The following is a 16,114-nucleotide window of genomic DNA, read 5'->3' as shown; positions in this document are numbered from 1 at the left end:
TCATGGTACCGTGGGATGCTGTGAGATCCTTTTAAGGGTGAATCAGGTTGCCACTCAATATTAGTACTGTTAGGTTTGCAAATACTTACATGTGATTCACAAGATTAAACTCAGAGATTTATAAGTGGAATCCCCAGTGTCAAAAACACTCTGAATTGTGATCTTTCTGAATTCTTTGCCACAGAAGAATTGCTCTATTATTTTTCTGTAGTTAAGAAATGAGTGAAACGTGCCCTTTTCTAAGGGGGACTTGAGTCTAAAAAGGTTGAGAACCGCTGCCTCTTGTGGCAGGTATAGTACTGCATCAAGCAGACAGGGTTTTTTTGCTGCTGCTTATTTGTCATGAGAGCAAGGGGTGAAGACAAGACTGCTTTTGAAGTCAAGAAATGGGAGTAAAATATTGTTGCTTGTTAAATTAAGAAAGATTTATAATTCTTTCTTTTCTTCATTTAATTTAAGATGGAAGATAAATTCAGGGAGCTGGCAGCCTCCAAATATTAGCTGTTATCCCCAGTTAATTCACTCAACACCTTTTAGGATCATTTTGGTAACATTTAAGCTAAGGCACAGGAGGCCAAGCTGCAGCACCCATTCACGTACAACCACTCCATGGGGCATGCAAGGGCTGGAGACAGGGCAATGAATGAAGAGGGGAGGGGAGGGGAAAGGAGGACTGAGGCAGGGAAGGCCCTGGGGTTAGAGTAGGGATGGGCAATTATTTGGGCCCACAGGCCACATAGGAAGTTCTGGAGAACTGTTGCATGCCAGTCAGCACCCCTCTACCCAACAGCCCAGAGCCCATGCCCTGCAGCTCCTCCCTGCCACTGCCACCAGCTCCCAGCAACAGCTGAGTGCGCAGCCCCGGCCTTGACCTTGGCCTGCCTTGCACCTGCTCCGAACTTGCTGTGACCAGAGTGGACCAGCTTTGGACCAGCTGGGACCCGCGCACAGAACCCCAGGCCTGGGTCACCCCGTTCCTGTTCCAGAGCGGCCCACCCACATCAAGCAGTGGCAGCAGCCAGGCAGAAGTTGCTGCTTGGTGTGGGGGAAAAGCAACCACTTCCCCGTCACCACTACCAGGCCGTTCTGGCTGTGGCTGCCTAGAGCCCACACCTGGGGTGTCCTCTCTACTGCCACCGCTACCTTGCTGGGCAGCCTGGTGGCAGCAGTGACAATGGTAGAGGAGCCACAGGGCAGGCTCCACAGGCAGAGAGGAGCTGCTCATCATGGACTAGCTGGTCTGAAGCAGGTATAGGGATGCCCAGGGTTGGGCTTGTGTGCGAGTCCCAGCTAGTCTGGAGCTGGGACACTTTCACAAGGGCAAGTCTGGAGTGGGCACTGGGCAGGCTGGGGCTGGGGCTCTGTGCATGGGTCCCTGATAATATCATGGGGCTGGGGCCAGGAATAGTGGCCAACAGTGGTGGTAGCCAGAAGGAACCACAACCACCTGGTCTGTCTATAAATGCAGTCCAGTAACAGAGCTGCCACAGCCCCACTGTGAGCCTGGGGGCAGCAAGATACAGCACAGGCTAGATGGTGCCTGGGCCAGGCGGGACCAAGGGACCTGCCATAGGCTGAACAAAATCCCTCTGTGGGCTAGATCCAGCCTGTGGGTCATATTTTGCCCACCCCTGGGTTAGAGGAATGCATTGCAGATTCATAGATTCATAGATGTTAGGGTCAGAAGGGACCTCATTAGATCATCGAGTCCGACCCCCTGCATAGGCAGGAAAGAGTGCTGGGTTTAGATGACCCCAGCTAGATGCCTATCTAACCTCCTCTTGCAGACCCCCAAGGTAGGGGAGAGCACCACCTCCTTTGGGAGCCCATTCCAGACTTTGGCCACTCTAACTGTGAAGAAGTTCTTCCTAATGTCCAGTCTAAATCTGCTCTCTGCTAGTTTGTGGCCATTATTTCTTGTAACCCCCAGGGGCACCTTGGTGAGTAAAGCCTCACCAATTCCCTTCTGTGCCCCCATGATGAACTTATAGGCAGCCACAAGGTCGCCTCTCAACCTTCTCTTGCGGAGGCTGAAGAGGTCCAGGTGCCTCAGTCTCTCCTCATAGGGCTTGGCCTGCAAGCCCTTAAGCATACGAGTGGCCCTTCTCTGGACCCTCTCCAGGTTATCCACATCCCTCTTGAAGTGTGGCGCCCAAAACTGCACGCAGTATTCCAACTGCAGTCTGACCAGCGCCCGATAGAGGGGAAGTATCACCTCCTTGGTTCTGTTCGTCATGCATCTGCTGATGCACGATAAAGTGCCATTAGCTTTTCTGATGACTTCGTCACACTGACGACTCATGTTCATCTTGGAGTCCACTAGGACTCCAAGATCCCTTTCCGCTTCTGTGCCTCCAAGCAGGTCATTTCCTAGGCAGTAGGTGTGCTGGACATTTTTCCTCCCTAGGTGCAGCACTTTGCATTTCTCCTTGTTGAATTGCATTCTGTTGTTTTCCGCCCATATGTCCAACCTGTCCAGGTCTGCTTGTAGTTGTTCCCTGCTCTCCGGTGTGTCCACTTGTCCCCACAGTTTTGTGTCATCTGCAAACTTGGACAGAGTACACTTCACTCCCTCGTCCAAGTCGCTGATGAAGACATTGAAGAGTATCGGTCCAAGGACCGAGCCTTGCAGGACCCCACTGCCCACGCCCTTCCAGGTTGATACCGACCCATCCACTACGACTCTCTGGGTATGACCCTCTAGCCAATTTGCCACCCACCGGACTGTGTAGTCATCCAAGTCACAGCCTCCTAACTTGTTCACCAGTATGGGGTGGGATACCGTATCAAAGGCCTTCCTGAAGTCTAACTAGATGACGTCAACACCTACTCCTGCGTCCAGGTGTTTTGTAACAAAAAAAAAGAGACTAGATTAGTCAGGCATGATCTACCTGCTACAAACCTGTGCTGGTTCCCCCTCAGCATAATTTTTCCTGCTGGGCTCTCACAAATGATCACCAGGTCTGTGCTGCCCTGGCTGGGAAACCAGCTCTGCTCAGTCCTCACTGTGATGAACTTAGCCCACCCAGAGCAGCTGGGCAGAACAGCTCCTGTCACCCAGCTGGAGGGATGGGGAAAAAGCCCCTACTGCCCAGCCAGAAGGAGTAAAGGGATGGGGAGAACAACCCCTTGCCACCAGGTGCCCTTGGGTCTTTGCCTCCCTACGACAGGGAAGATTGGCAGTGTTGACAACGCAAGAAATTCTTTTTCCTGACTATCTGCAAATTTTTTTATTGACAACCATTGGTGACACATAGGGGGTGCACGTGGGTGCACGTGCACACCCTGAGATTGGCAGTGCACCCCCTGAAAGGAGCGCTACCAAAGCTGTCAGCGGCATCTGTGGGCAGTTGCTGATTGCCGCTGGCCACCGCCACTGCTGTTGGTGGTGTCTGTGGGTGGTTGCCAACCACTGGTCAGTGCTTGCCACCTCTCCCCCTCCTGCCGCCGACACCGCCATGGCTGCCTGTGGAAGCTCCCTGCTCACCACTGCCACGCCCCCACTGCCGCCTCTTGCAGGTGGTCACCGTGCACCCACAGTCTCTGGGGGCATGCGTCATTCATGTTGGCAACCAAGCTTTTTTACTGATACTTTTTTAAATGATGTTTAATAGAATGTAAATCTAACTCTTCTGGCACACTCTGCCCTGCTGCCAGGCCCCAGTTAGAAGTGCTAGATTCAAATTTAGGGGTTTAACATCAACTATAGTAAAAAGGTTTGGTTGTCAGTAAAAAGTTTGCGGTAAATAAATAAATGTTCTTGGGTGGGCAACCTTACTCAGCTGCAGCAGTGGTTTTACATGGTGCTGCTTCCCCAGGGTTTCCTTTCTCACCCCTGCACCCTGATGCCCTGCTCCTACTGCACCTCACACCATGCTGTTCCCCTGCTGCCCCATACTAGCACAAACCCCAACCCACTGCCCTGCAACAAGTGCTCAACCCAACCTTTCCTGCCTCTGCAGCTCTGGCCTGGCCACACCATCTCCCTCCTGCCCTACATACCTTTGGCATGAGCACTAGGCAGCCATTATAGGTGATGCCCAGGACTCTCAGCAGCAGCACTTGACTCGGATGGGAGGGGAAAAGAAACTACAGAGGATTCAGTGAACCAGCAAGCCTCCACTGATAGTTCACTGCAGGGTGCCAATCAGCTCTCTCTGTCTAGAATCAGTGCTTAAGCCTAGCTTCATTCAGATGATGCATCTTGAAATGAGCTCAGGGCTTCTTAATTTTTAGAGACAGATTGATTGTTTTTACAGACTTTACAGACAGGCAATTTTAGGCTTTTTTTTATTGACTGTCCATAAATTTCTGGACAGCTGGCAACCTTGAGAACTGACCACCCAGTTTCCCTCCCCTGTTCTTTAGCGTTCATCAGCCTCACACATACACCTTAGCACACAGCAGGGTTTTGCCCAGGGGACAAAACTTATTATTTATGCCTATGCCTAGGCCTAGCCCAGCCTGGCAATCCTGTTTTTGGACCTGCATACTCACAGCAAGCTCTGGGTCCAGAGAACCCACAGTGAGATCAGTCCCTTCATTGCACCTCACCCCCAGAAACACAGTAGAGCTCCCCTCAGGTAGCTCCACATGCCATGTTGCCACCTGTGACAGATTCAGGCAATCTGCCCAGCATCTGATGCCTGTTAATCGTCAAATATGCCTGCCTATTCTCCCCGGCCTTCCATTACCTCCTATCTCTCACATGTCACCACTTGATCTTAGGGTCTTTTAACTGGGGAGGCTGCTTCCAGAGGCCAGGGTAGCCTTTTCCTGGGTGGCTTTCCTCAGTGTGTCTTCTCTACACCAAACCTCAGGACTCCTCTGACCCAAACTATACAGGGATGGTTTCCCCTTTAAGACAGCCCCAGTTGTGCCTTAGGGGCAATAATCATTACCTCCAGCTACCCCCATAGCCACACCCATGCCTCACAGATGTCTGTCAGTGTTGGGGGCAGGGAGCCCCTGGTCCCAACTCTCCACTTGGCCCAACAGACCTTTGTTAGGGCTTCAGCCTTCCTGACTCCAGCCCCCTTTTTCTAGCTAGCTTCCCCCACCTCCCCCCCTCCCCAGCCGAAGGTCCACTCTCCCAGATCTTAGCTTCTGGGCCCCAGTCCCATCTCATACTCATGTGCTCCGGGCCCCTGGCCCTAGTCCAGGGGTGGGCAAAATACAGCCCGGGGGCCAGATGCGGCCCGCCAGGCCATTCTATCTGGCTCGCGAAGCCCCTAAAACATTTGGAAAATTAATATTTATCTGCCCTGGGCTGCATGTCATGTGGCCCTCGATGGCTTGCCAAAACTCAGCAAACGGCCCTCTGCCCAAAATAATTGCCCTCCCCTGCCCTAGTCTCAGGTTATAGTTGTTAGGGTCCTTGACCTTAGCATAGCTACTCACATGCTACTTTGCCGCCAGGATCCCTGACCTTCACTACATATCTCTATGCTGGGTGCCTCTCAGCACCCCTGTAGCCCCCAGACCACCTCTACAGACACAAACTAGTCCTCTAGTACCTAAACAAACATAAACACAAGTAAAATCAAAACAGAAGCAAACTGCTTTCACAGAAGTTCTTCCCTGCTCTGGGTCAATGCTCTGTCACAAGCTATACTTCCCCCTTGGCTGTCTTCGCACTCATGAACAGGGATCCTGGTTTTCTCCAACAAAAAAAACAAAACCCTCCAATTTTTGGATTTAAAAAAAAGTAACCGAAAATCCACATTTTCCCCATGATTAAAATGAAACACCACAAATATATAGATGTATATATAGTGGTGTTTCATTTTAAACATGGACAAATGTGGATTTCGGATTACTTTTTTAAAAGCAAAACTTGGGGATGTTTTTATCAGAGAAAACCAGAATCCTTGCTCATGAGTAGCTTGGGTGTTTATAGGCCTGCAGTCACCTTCCCTGGAAGGTTGTCTGTTTCCAACATGCAGAGCCAGATTGACTGCTGTGGTTCAGACCCTGGGTTTATATGCCTTGAAGCATATGGCTCCACAGCCACACACAGGAGTTTCCCCTTAACTTAAGGGCCAGCCTGTGCTTCTTGGTTGCAGTTAGTCAGCTTAGCTTGCTGCACATTCTTAAAGTATCAGGAGCTCTTGGCTCCCTGTTACACTATCCCACATGAAGACCTCTGTTCTGGGTTTCCCAGATACACAAACCCAGGGTTCCAACGTCACTGCCCCTCTGCCTCCATTTTGGTGTCCCAGGGTGCAGACTCTATCAAGTAAGTATCTGGAGGGCAGGGATCAAAGTGTCAGACACTTAACTTGTGAAACACCTGCTAAAAGGATTGGCCACCATCTGGCTAAGGAATATGCAGTCTGCTAATACTTATGCAGTGCATGTGCTACCTGCCTTTGTCCTTCTAGCAGGAGCTTTTTAAAACCACCTTTAAAGTTGTCTAGTCCTTTTTCTGGGATATTCCTTTCTCCATTAAGGTTTAATAGGAGATGCAATCTGAATCAAAGGAGTCCAAACACCTTTTCTTTGCTTATAGGAATAATTTTAAAATGTCTTATGTGGTTTTAAACTAAGGCTTTTATTTCTTATAAAGTGGAGGGAAAAGGTGATGAGACTTCTGAAGTAGTGCTTGTAACTTTGTTAAATCAGATACTGCGCATCACTTTACATTCCTTAACAAGGAAGAGGTACTCTTGAAGCAGCTTGAGCATTGAGGCAATGATCATCCAACATTAACTTTGCTGAGCTGGGCACATCATCTGGATGTCCGACTCCAGACTCTTGAAGCAAGTTTTATTTTGCCAGCTCAGTCAAGGCCTATGCTTAAGAGGAGGGCAGAGAAAATGCTTCAAGAACTTCAAGGTCAACTCGAAAAAAATGCAATATCGACATCAATTTTTGGGAGACGATCACCTCGGACTGCCCTAAATGGAGGAAGAGCCTGCTGCAAGGATCTCAGTATTTTGAAACCTTATGATGACAACTAGAGATGGAAAAGTGGGGAGCAGCAGAAATGCCATGTTGTGAATTGAATCAAGAATCCGGAGCCACCCATCCTGCATGGAAACATGTGCCCGAGTTGCAACAGAATCTGTCGATCAGCCTCATCCACCATCTTCATACTCACAGATAAGACATTCATGGAAGATGATTATCCTTGACTGCGTGGTATGGGTGTCTGGTGCTTCAAGTCAGGGGGGCATGTGCCTCCCCTGAAACCAGTCAGCAACTCAGGGCGTGAAGGGGGGTTCCCCAGTGGCTGATCCTGCTGACCGGGGCGAGGAGTCCTCCAGCGGCCGATCCTGCTGACCGGGGAGAGGGGGGGCCCCTGCGGCTGATCTCACTCCCTGTAAAAGCAGCTGCACCACTTCCAGAAGTCTCACTGCCACTTCTGGAAGCAACGTGGCCATGTTTGCTGGTGGCCCCACTCGCAGGTGGGGCACTGGTGCTCCCGCCTGCCCCTCTACCCGCTGGCTAAACAGGGAGCATGGCCTGATAGAGAGTGCACTGGCGCTCTCAGGTGGTTCTCGTGCACCCCCGTGCTCCCCCTACGTGTTGCCCCTGCTGCGTGGGACTGTCAAAGATGAAAGGAGGCGATGATTTACTTTCATAAGGTAAGTAATAAAAAGCTTAAGCAGATTAGGTTTTCTGTCTAACAAGGAGGAACTGGAGGTCCTTAATGATATGACTGAGCATAGACACTGACTTTTTTTTTTTTTGCTGGTGGGTGCTTGCGGGTGTTTAAAAAGAAAAAAAAAAAGCCCCAAAACCGGCACTTTACTTTTAACTCAGTGTGAGCCCTGTGCATGCCCAGAAGAGGCAGCACATTACTTCTACCCGGGTCTGCAGTGCCTGTAAAGATCAGGTGTTTTAGTGGGGCTTTTTTGACACTTCTATATAATAGCTGATTGAACCAGCTTCAATCAAATGTGCCAAAAAGCCCTGCTAACGTGCCTGATATTTATAGATGCTGCAAATCCAGGTTTAAGTCACACGCTGCTGCTTCCAGGAAAGCACATTTTTTAACATCTCCAAGCAGCTCCATGGGTGCTGAGCACCTGCGAATTTTTTTTGGTGGGCATTTGAGCCCTGGAGCACCCATGGAGTCGGCACGTATGCACCTGAGGTGTTCAAGCTGGGGCTGTTGGTGACAACCAAAGGGATTCTGTTGTCCTTGTCTCAGGGTTGGTATTGTAGCAGGTCAGAGCTGGGTCTGAGTCTGGCACTGTTAATCACAGTGCTGTTAATTTTGACTGCCTATGGTTTTAGGATTGTTTTGAAATGATTACAATCCCTGCTCCAGATCCTTTAAGTGTGCATGTGGGATGTGGGATTAGAGCAGATATGGCTGTAATGTAGACCTTATCTGTAGACAATGGATCTAGTGCTGGGTTTGGGATAAGAAGTACTGGCATGGAGGTAGCTGTAGTGGTTGGTTGATTTCTGATACAATGTGGGGGCGGGGGCCTCTATTTGCCCCCCACTCCATGCCCCTTCCCTTCCCTTCCCTCTCCAATTTACTCCAAGCTGCTGGCTGCATTTCTGGCCATGTGCATGCATGGGATCCTGAATTTCTCTTATTAAAAAAAACAAACAACCCCCCCCCCCCCCCAAATTTTCAGCTTAAAAAAATATAACCCCAAATCCACATTTTTCCATGATCAAATCAAACACCACTGATATCTATCTGTAATCCGGGCGGTACTACAAAAGGTACCCCCTCTCCTCTCCAATTGAAGGGATCAAAGCAGGTGCACAAGCACTGTGGGAGGTGTAGGGACTCTCTACCCTCTATAGAGCAGAGCTAGACCACCACTGGGGACTTAACCATATACCTTTTAATGAGGGAAAAATACTGGGAACATAACAAGCATAATCAGGGGGTATAGTGGACACTACAGTGCCCCAAGGGGGCAGGATTCAACAAAGGTTAGACACTTACAATCATTGAAAAAAAGACAGGGTTAACAAAATATAAAACACAAACAGTAGAGCAAACAATACTGGTTGGGGAAATATAAAAAAAGGCACCAAATACAGAACGTCAAAAGACAAAGAAATATAGAGCCTAGGTACCTGGAGGGGTAGAAAGGTGGAAAACACAATAGCTCCTTTCTACTGCAAGAGGAATTTTCTCTTTGCTAGCTCACTCAGCCCAAGACACCAAAGCTGGGACTTGACCTCAAATCTTTAAAGCTCTTTCCTCATAGCTTCTCCCCTGAATCAGGGGTGCTGCCCCTTTTATCTCCCTCCGGGTGACCCAAGGGGCCAATCAGGGGGCATGAGGGGTGAATCTCTGGGGCCTGATTGGTGAGGAAAGGGAATCCCAAGTCCTCCAATCATCTTTTGCCCTTTCAAAACCCCTGGGCTAGGTCACTGCCAGTTAGCCTGTCACATATCTATCTATCTATCTATCTATCTATCTATCTATCTGTAAGCACATGTATGGGTGTTTGTAAAATCCAGATTAAATGTATGTAGTTTTGAGCCACATTAGATACCATATAGCTCTGCTCCTTTATGTATAGAAAAAAACTATTTGCCCCAGTAACTTAATGTATAGATACTGTTTTGAAGTTTTTAGTGTTTAAACACAGCTAGGGTTTGGCTTCATGTTATCTATCTATCTATCTATCTATCTATCTATCTATCTATCTATCTATCTATCTATCGTGGTGTTTCATTTTAATCACAGAAATATGTGGCTTTTGGGGTCCTTTTTTAATCCAAAAAATTGGGGATTTTTTTTTATCAGAGAAAACCAGGATCTGTATTTATCAGTGATATTATCAGCTACACTGGCCAAAAAAGATGATAGGTGATCCAATACGCAACTGATATATTGGTGCACCTCTAGAGGAGGCCTCCAATTTTGTGTTTGTCTAGAGCCCCAGTACAACTTAATGCACCTCTGGGTGATATGGCCATTGCAAACTTTCACAGTGCTGTTTAAGAAATGAATTTGCTGGGAGGAGGATGCCATGGTCCATTGGGTGGCCAGGTGGGAGTTGTCACAGTCATGGGGGATTTCCCTCAAATTCCTTCTCATGTCCATATGATGAAGGTGTCATGAATGTACCTTAGGTATGCTAGGTGGGGGGTGAGAGGGCAGCTGCGGAGGAAGCCGATTCTAAGATCTGTCACAAACATACATGCACAGCGGGGGGCCACCCATGTACTCATGGCAATGCGGTTAGTTTGTGGGGACAGGGAGTCCCCAGATCTGAGACAGAAGCACACAAGGGGAGGGTGCGAAGGAAACAGAAACAGCGTCCTGGGCGGGGCAGGCGGTTGTCGCGACTTGTGATGCGCCCTTGGGAGGCATGAGGGTGTACAGGGGAGTAACACGGTGCTTTGTCGAGTGGGTCTAGTTTCTTTAGGAAACCTGTGGCGCCCTTTAAAGGAGGAGGATGGAGTCGGCGGAACTCCTGCTCCACCTCTCTGATTTAGGAAATCTGAAGGGGCAAACCCTGCCTCTGCCCGCGCAGCCCCTGCACTCCCGCGAGCAGCTCGCAGGACGCCCCGGCGCCTCGCCCCACTGCGCGCAGCGCGGCCGGCCAGTGTCACAGGTGCTGCCCCGCGTCCTGCCACCCCTCGGTGCCCCCGCCACCTGCCTCGCACTCCCATTGGCCGCGGCAGCCGCCCCTGACACAGCTATTGGTCTCCACGGGCCACCTGCAGCGAGCGTGGAACGCCCCTTTCCTCCCCGCCTCCCTCACTTCCATTGTGTCGTGGGCCGGCACGCTGGGCTCGCCCATTGGCTGCGCCCGCCGCTCCCGCGCGCGGATTGGCTGGAGGCTCGGCGTGTGTTGGGTTAGAGAGTTGCCGGCTTCGGTTGAGCTCGGAGTTCCAGAGGCGCCGGCGGCCGGGGCCCGCGCTGGGACCATGCGTGCGCCAGGGCTGCGGCCGCCGAGCCGCCGGCGGGAGCGGGAGGCAGCGGCCGCCTGAGCGCGCGCCCCACGCACCATGGAGGAGCGGCTCCACAAGTGGCTGCTGCCGCCGCTGCTGCTGCTGCTGCTCTTCCTGCTGCTCGCCTACCAGTACGCGGCCCCCGGCGCCGCCTGCCCCCGCCGGCCTCCCTCCGCCGCCGCTGGGGCGCCGCCGTTCGCGCGGGCCGAGCTGTGCCGCCGGGTGCGCTTCGACATGCGGGGCCGGGACGTGCTGGTCTTCCTGCACATCCAGAAGACGGGCGGCACCACGTTCGGGCGGCACCTGGTGCGCAACATGCGGCTGGAGCAGCCCTGCTCGTGTCGCGCCGGGCAGAAGAAGTGCAGCTGCCCGCGGCCCGGCGCCGACAAGGACACCTGGCTCTTCTCGCGCTTCTCCACGGGCTGGACGTGCGGGCTGCACGCCGACTGGACCGAGCTCACCAGCTGCGTGCCCGCCGCCATGGAGCGCCGCGCCTGCCCCGCCAACCGCACCCGCAGGTCAGCGCCCGGCCCCTCGGGTCCCGTCAGCCCGCTGGGCGGGCGAGGGCAGGGCGAGCCCAGGGCCAGCCCCGCAGCTGGGGGGGGGGGGGGCTGGGCAGACCCCGCCGGGGAGCCTGGGTCCGAGGGGTGCTTCGTCTCCGAGGGGGCAGGCTGGCACGGCCCCGGCTGGAGGTAGGTGGAAGGGGTCAGAGGTCACCCTCGCCCCAAGTGGTGGAGCTTTCAGGTGCTTCCAGGGGGCTTAGTGCAAGTTAACCACCCTGAATGCATAGATGCTCCCATTTGAAGGGCCTTTACGGTTGTTTAAAGAGCGCTTGTCAGGGCAAGGGGTGGACTAACAGGTAGCTTGTCAGGTGCCTTTAGCGGGAGGTGGTGGGGTAGCTAACAGGTAGCCTGTCGGGGTGCCTTTGGCGGGGGTGGGGGCAGGGCTAACAGGTAGCCTGTCGGGGTGCCTGTGGCGGGGGGGCGGCTAACAGGTAGCCTGTCGGGGTGCCTGTGGCGGGGGGGACGGCTAACAGGTAGCCTGTCAGGGTGCCTATGGCAGGGGGGCGCCTAACAGGTAGCCTGTCAGGGGGCCTTTGGTGGGGGGGCGTGGCTAAGAGGTAACCTGTCAGTGAGCCTTTGGCGGGGGGTGGGGGCAGCTAACAGGTAGCCTGTCGGGGTGTCTATGGCAGGGGCGTGGCTAACAGGTAGCCTGTCAGGGGGCCTTTGGCGGGGGGGGCGCGGCTAACAGGTAGCCTGTCGGGGTGCTATGGCAGGGGCGGTGGCTAGCAGGTAGCCTGTCGAGGTGTCTTTGGCTAACAGGTAGCCTGTCAGGGGACCATCAGAGGGAGTGGGGTGGGGCGGGAGCTATGCCTAGTCCAGGTCAACACAACCTCAAAACTTTTAAATGCAACCCTGTGCTGCAGGCCTGTCATGATGTGTGCCTCTGCCATTTTTTCTTCTTGTATTCTGTTTTGTAAAGGCTCAATTTACTTTTCTCTAGCTGTTTTGGGGGATAGTAGTTGGGGTATATTGAAGTTGAAAATCTATACATGGAGACTGCCACACAATTAACACTTCTGTAGAGCTGAAAGATCATAGGAGCAGGAGCCTCTTCACATTTTTGGGGTTTTTTTTAACTTATATAAATATGTCAAAGTATAGTAAAACTTCTTTTTTGCTGACACCCTACATTTTGGAGCCCAAATGTAGCCTTCTTTCCCCTTTTTGTTAGGGGATTTCCATGTCAGGTGAGTCTTTAGGCAAAGATTTTAATACCTGATATATTGGACCAACTGCATGGTTAGTATAAAGTTAGAGAAGCTTCTGAATGCAAGGCGCTCATGAGTCTTCCTTTCTCAGCAGCATGCATCTATTGATCCCCGGTGCTTGAACTTTTGAAAGTGTGGTTTCCATTAAGTGATTTTAGTTAACAGTGTAAATTGATGCAGGTTCATCCATATCCTTTCCTATTTGAAAGGAAACAAAGAAAACCTAAATTTACAAGAAGCCAAGAAGTGGTTTCCCATCCAAGTACTAATTAGGCATGACTGCTTAATTTCCAAAATCAGATGAACTCAGGCAGCTCTAGTCAGTATGGCAATGCAGTTTCCTAAAATTGTAGGACTGCTGTTAGGGCTCTTTGTCAAGGAAAACATTATAGGCATAGGTATGTTTGAGATGCATTTAACTATTTTTGCAGTGTTAATTCTTGAAATCCCTTATCCTTCTGAGGATGGTATTCTGAGCTTTGGATATTGTACATTTGAAATGAGTTTTGTAAGCTTGTATTTGTCTGAAAGTAATTGACCCTACTTTAAGGTTCCACTTAGTTCAAAAAGATGGTATTGCTCTTACTAGTCAAAAGACATGTAGAAGTTAAAGTGGTCAGAGGTTTCTGAGATTTACGTTTTGCACATTCACCCACCGTAATCTAATTTCAAGTATTCTCCTTAGATAGTGAATACAGCTTCATTATAAATAAACCCCACCATCTGGCAACGTTGAGGGAGCTTGCTTAAAAATAAAAATTTGGCTCTCCTTTGAATAAAAAGTCCAAGTTCTGAACACGCTCCTTGCTTGCTTTTACCTGTTTCCTAAGATTTCCATTGTTAGATCTAGCTATACTCTTTTTTTTTTTTTTTTTTTTCAAATGTCTGGTCTGCATTGTACATTTTTTAATTTGTGTTGTGTTTCAACTGCGTAAACTTAAATCACTTCTATGTAAGATGTTGCTATCTTTTTACATCAATTTGCATTTCTCTTAAGGCTTGTCTACTCTTGGAAATGACTGTCTTTGGAAAGTAGTACCATTTTTCAGAATAAGTGTCTGCATGGGCTAATATCAAAATTAATAATACTGAAATTATTACTTGTATTTTTCCAAGTGTAAACCTGCTTTCAAATGTTTTTTTCCTTTGGCTCCAATCAGCAACCAGATCATTCTCTTGCATTGACAGCACACCTTAAACTCTCTTATGCTTTGTGACTGAATGTTAGCGGTAGAACGCTCAACTGTGATGATATAGCTTTACATGACAGTCCATGTGCTGCCAGCGAAGTTGGGAGTAAAACAGTGGTTTTGGTGCGTTTCTCCTACCGCACTGCTCTGCTAAAGCCAAAGGTTATTTATTCTTTTGGTGCTAAGCAATCTTGTCCTTGCTGTATTATGCTATGTTCTTGTCAGGTCTTGTATGGCCAGAACTAAAATGAAAGATGTCTAAGAAACACTTATATGCTGCAGAGAACTATTATGCATTATTATCACACATTTCCTCCTGAATCATATTAAGCCTGCTCCCCAGCATTGTGTTAGGAACTCCATATGTTGCTGGAAAACAGCTCTTGACTATAGGAAGTTACTTTCGTTTGGGGGGGGGGGGGGGCTTTAATTTGTGTGCCGCTGTTGTTCTCAGTAAATATTTATTCATTAATTTTAATGTTACTACTGGGGAGGGGCATTGAAGCTACAAAAGAAACAAAACTTGATTATTCACTGATGGTGAAGCTATGGTAAGTGTCTATTGATTGCATCAAGCCACCTATATGTTGATCCTATTTATTTTTTGATGAAAAGGGCTGTTGGTAGTCCATGGGGTTTGCGTGGTGACAGCAGACTGTTGGTTCAAGAGGTTTAGGAACTATTGCTTTAAGTATTTTTACATTGCAAACTTGCCAGACTAGGCTGCAAAACTTTCAACCGTGGTACTCTTGCACAGTGATAATTGGCCTGTCTGCAGTGTCCAATGAACCCAGCTGTACTGCCTCTGGTTTGGGACACAGTATACATGGTGCATTTGAGCACGCTGTTTCCTGGATTAAGTTTGCTGTGTACAGGTAGTCTAAATGAGACCATGATTAATATATCTTCCTTTCCAGAAGTGGGAACTTTTTATTTCCTTGCTTATAAGCCCATAGACACTAAGTGCATGTCTATACCATAAACTTACTTTGCCAGGCAGTAGTAGAGCCATTGAACATATCATGATGCACTGTACAGGGCATATCATGAAATGGTAGCATCATAATAGTGTTCACTTCATGCTGTTGGTGATCTAATTCAGTAGTTCTCAACCTTTTTTGTACTAGGATCCATTTGCAAACATCGAAGTCTAGTCCTGACTTCTTAGCTGCTGCCACCCACTGTGTGGGGCAGGGGGTGGATCAGTGGGGGCCTCAAGCAGCCCTTTGCAGGCTGGAACTCTGCTAGCCTGCAAGGGAAAAGCCATGGTTTGCCATGGTTTTTCTCCTTTAGGCTAGGGACAGACATTCAAAAACCCAGAAATTGATTCAGTCTTTGCAGCGTAGGGGCAGGAGTGTCGCCAGACCTGAGCCCCTTGCTAGCACTCTGAGGCAAAGATGGTGTGTGCAGTGCATGCATCTGTTGATGATATGGAGCTTTTCAATCTCCCTTGCCCTGCTTCTTTAAACTGACAGGCAAGCAAGCCAGCAGGAGGCTGATAGCAGTGTTTATCACCCCATCAGCAAAACAATGGCCTTTCTCTATTAGTTCAGAGCAGGGGTGGGCAATTATTTCGGGCGGAGGGCCGCTTACCCAGTTTTGGCAAGGTATTGAGGGCCTTGTGGGTAGCCCTGCACCTTGACAGGTGCCCTGCCCCCTGGTCACCATCTTGGAAGCAATGTCCTAATGTCTTGAGATGAATGTCTCAGGGCCAGCACCAGTGGGGCCCAAAGCGGGGCACAGGCTGGCAGAGGTCTGTGGAGCCGGGCTGGTCTGCACCACTGACTCCCACACCTGCTCACTCCCAGTGCCCCCCCAGCCCTGCGGTACAGATGGAGGGAGGGGGTGCAGTGTGCAGCCCTGCCCCCCTGCTCGCCAGCAGGTAAGCAGCTAGTGCTGAGCGGCCCCTCCCTGCCCTGTGGCTGGCGCTCCCTGCTGCAACTGCTCTCAGCCCGCATGGGGCTGTCCTGAGCAAACACAGGCAGCCCCATTCAGGGTACTGGCCACGGGTGGGGGGGAGGGGCCGGTTTTCCCCGCGCTTGGCACCAGCTTGTAACTCGCCCTTGCTGCCAGCCTGGGCCCTGCGCCAGCTCCGGGCTCACCTGTTGGGGCTGTGCCGTGGTGGCAGCAGCTGCTTAGTGTGGAAGAAAGTAGCCTTGCCATTTGCTGCACTGGGCAGTGTTTGTTACTGCAGCCTCTGTGGTGCCTAGCACATGAGCACTGGGCAGGAAGCAGCAGCAAACACTGCCTGGCATGGCAAATGAGGGGG

General features: G+C 50.4%; 1 protein-coding gene across 1 annotated transcript in view; it reads left to right on the top strand.

Moving 5' to 3' along the window:
* The first annotated feature begins 10,786 nt into the window (after positions 1–10,786).
* Positions 10,787–16,114, top strand: part of LOC102560898 (heparan-sulfate 6-O-sulfotransferase 2) — a 290,829-nt gene continuing 285,501 nt past the window's right edge. The window contains exon 1 of the mRNA XM_059721116.1: positions 10,787–11,402. Within this exon, the coding sequence (XP_059577099.1) occupies positions 10,942–11,402 (461 nt within the window). The 5' untranslated portion in view covers positions 10,787–10,941. The remainder of the gene's footprint in view (positions 11,403–16,114) is intronic.

Source organism: Alligator mississippiensis, chromosome 1 (genome assembly GCF_030867095.1).
Source record: "Alligator mississippiensis isolate rAllMis1 chromosome 1, rAllMis1, whole genome shotgun sequence".
Lineage (NCBI taxonomy): Eukaryota > Metazoa > Chordata > Crocodylia > Alligatoridae > Alligator > Alligator mississippiensis.
Note: the sequence above shows the minus strand (reverse complement) of the source record. Positions and strands in the feature narration are given on the sequence as shown.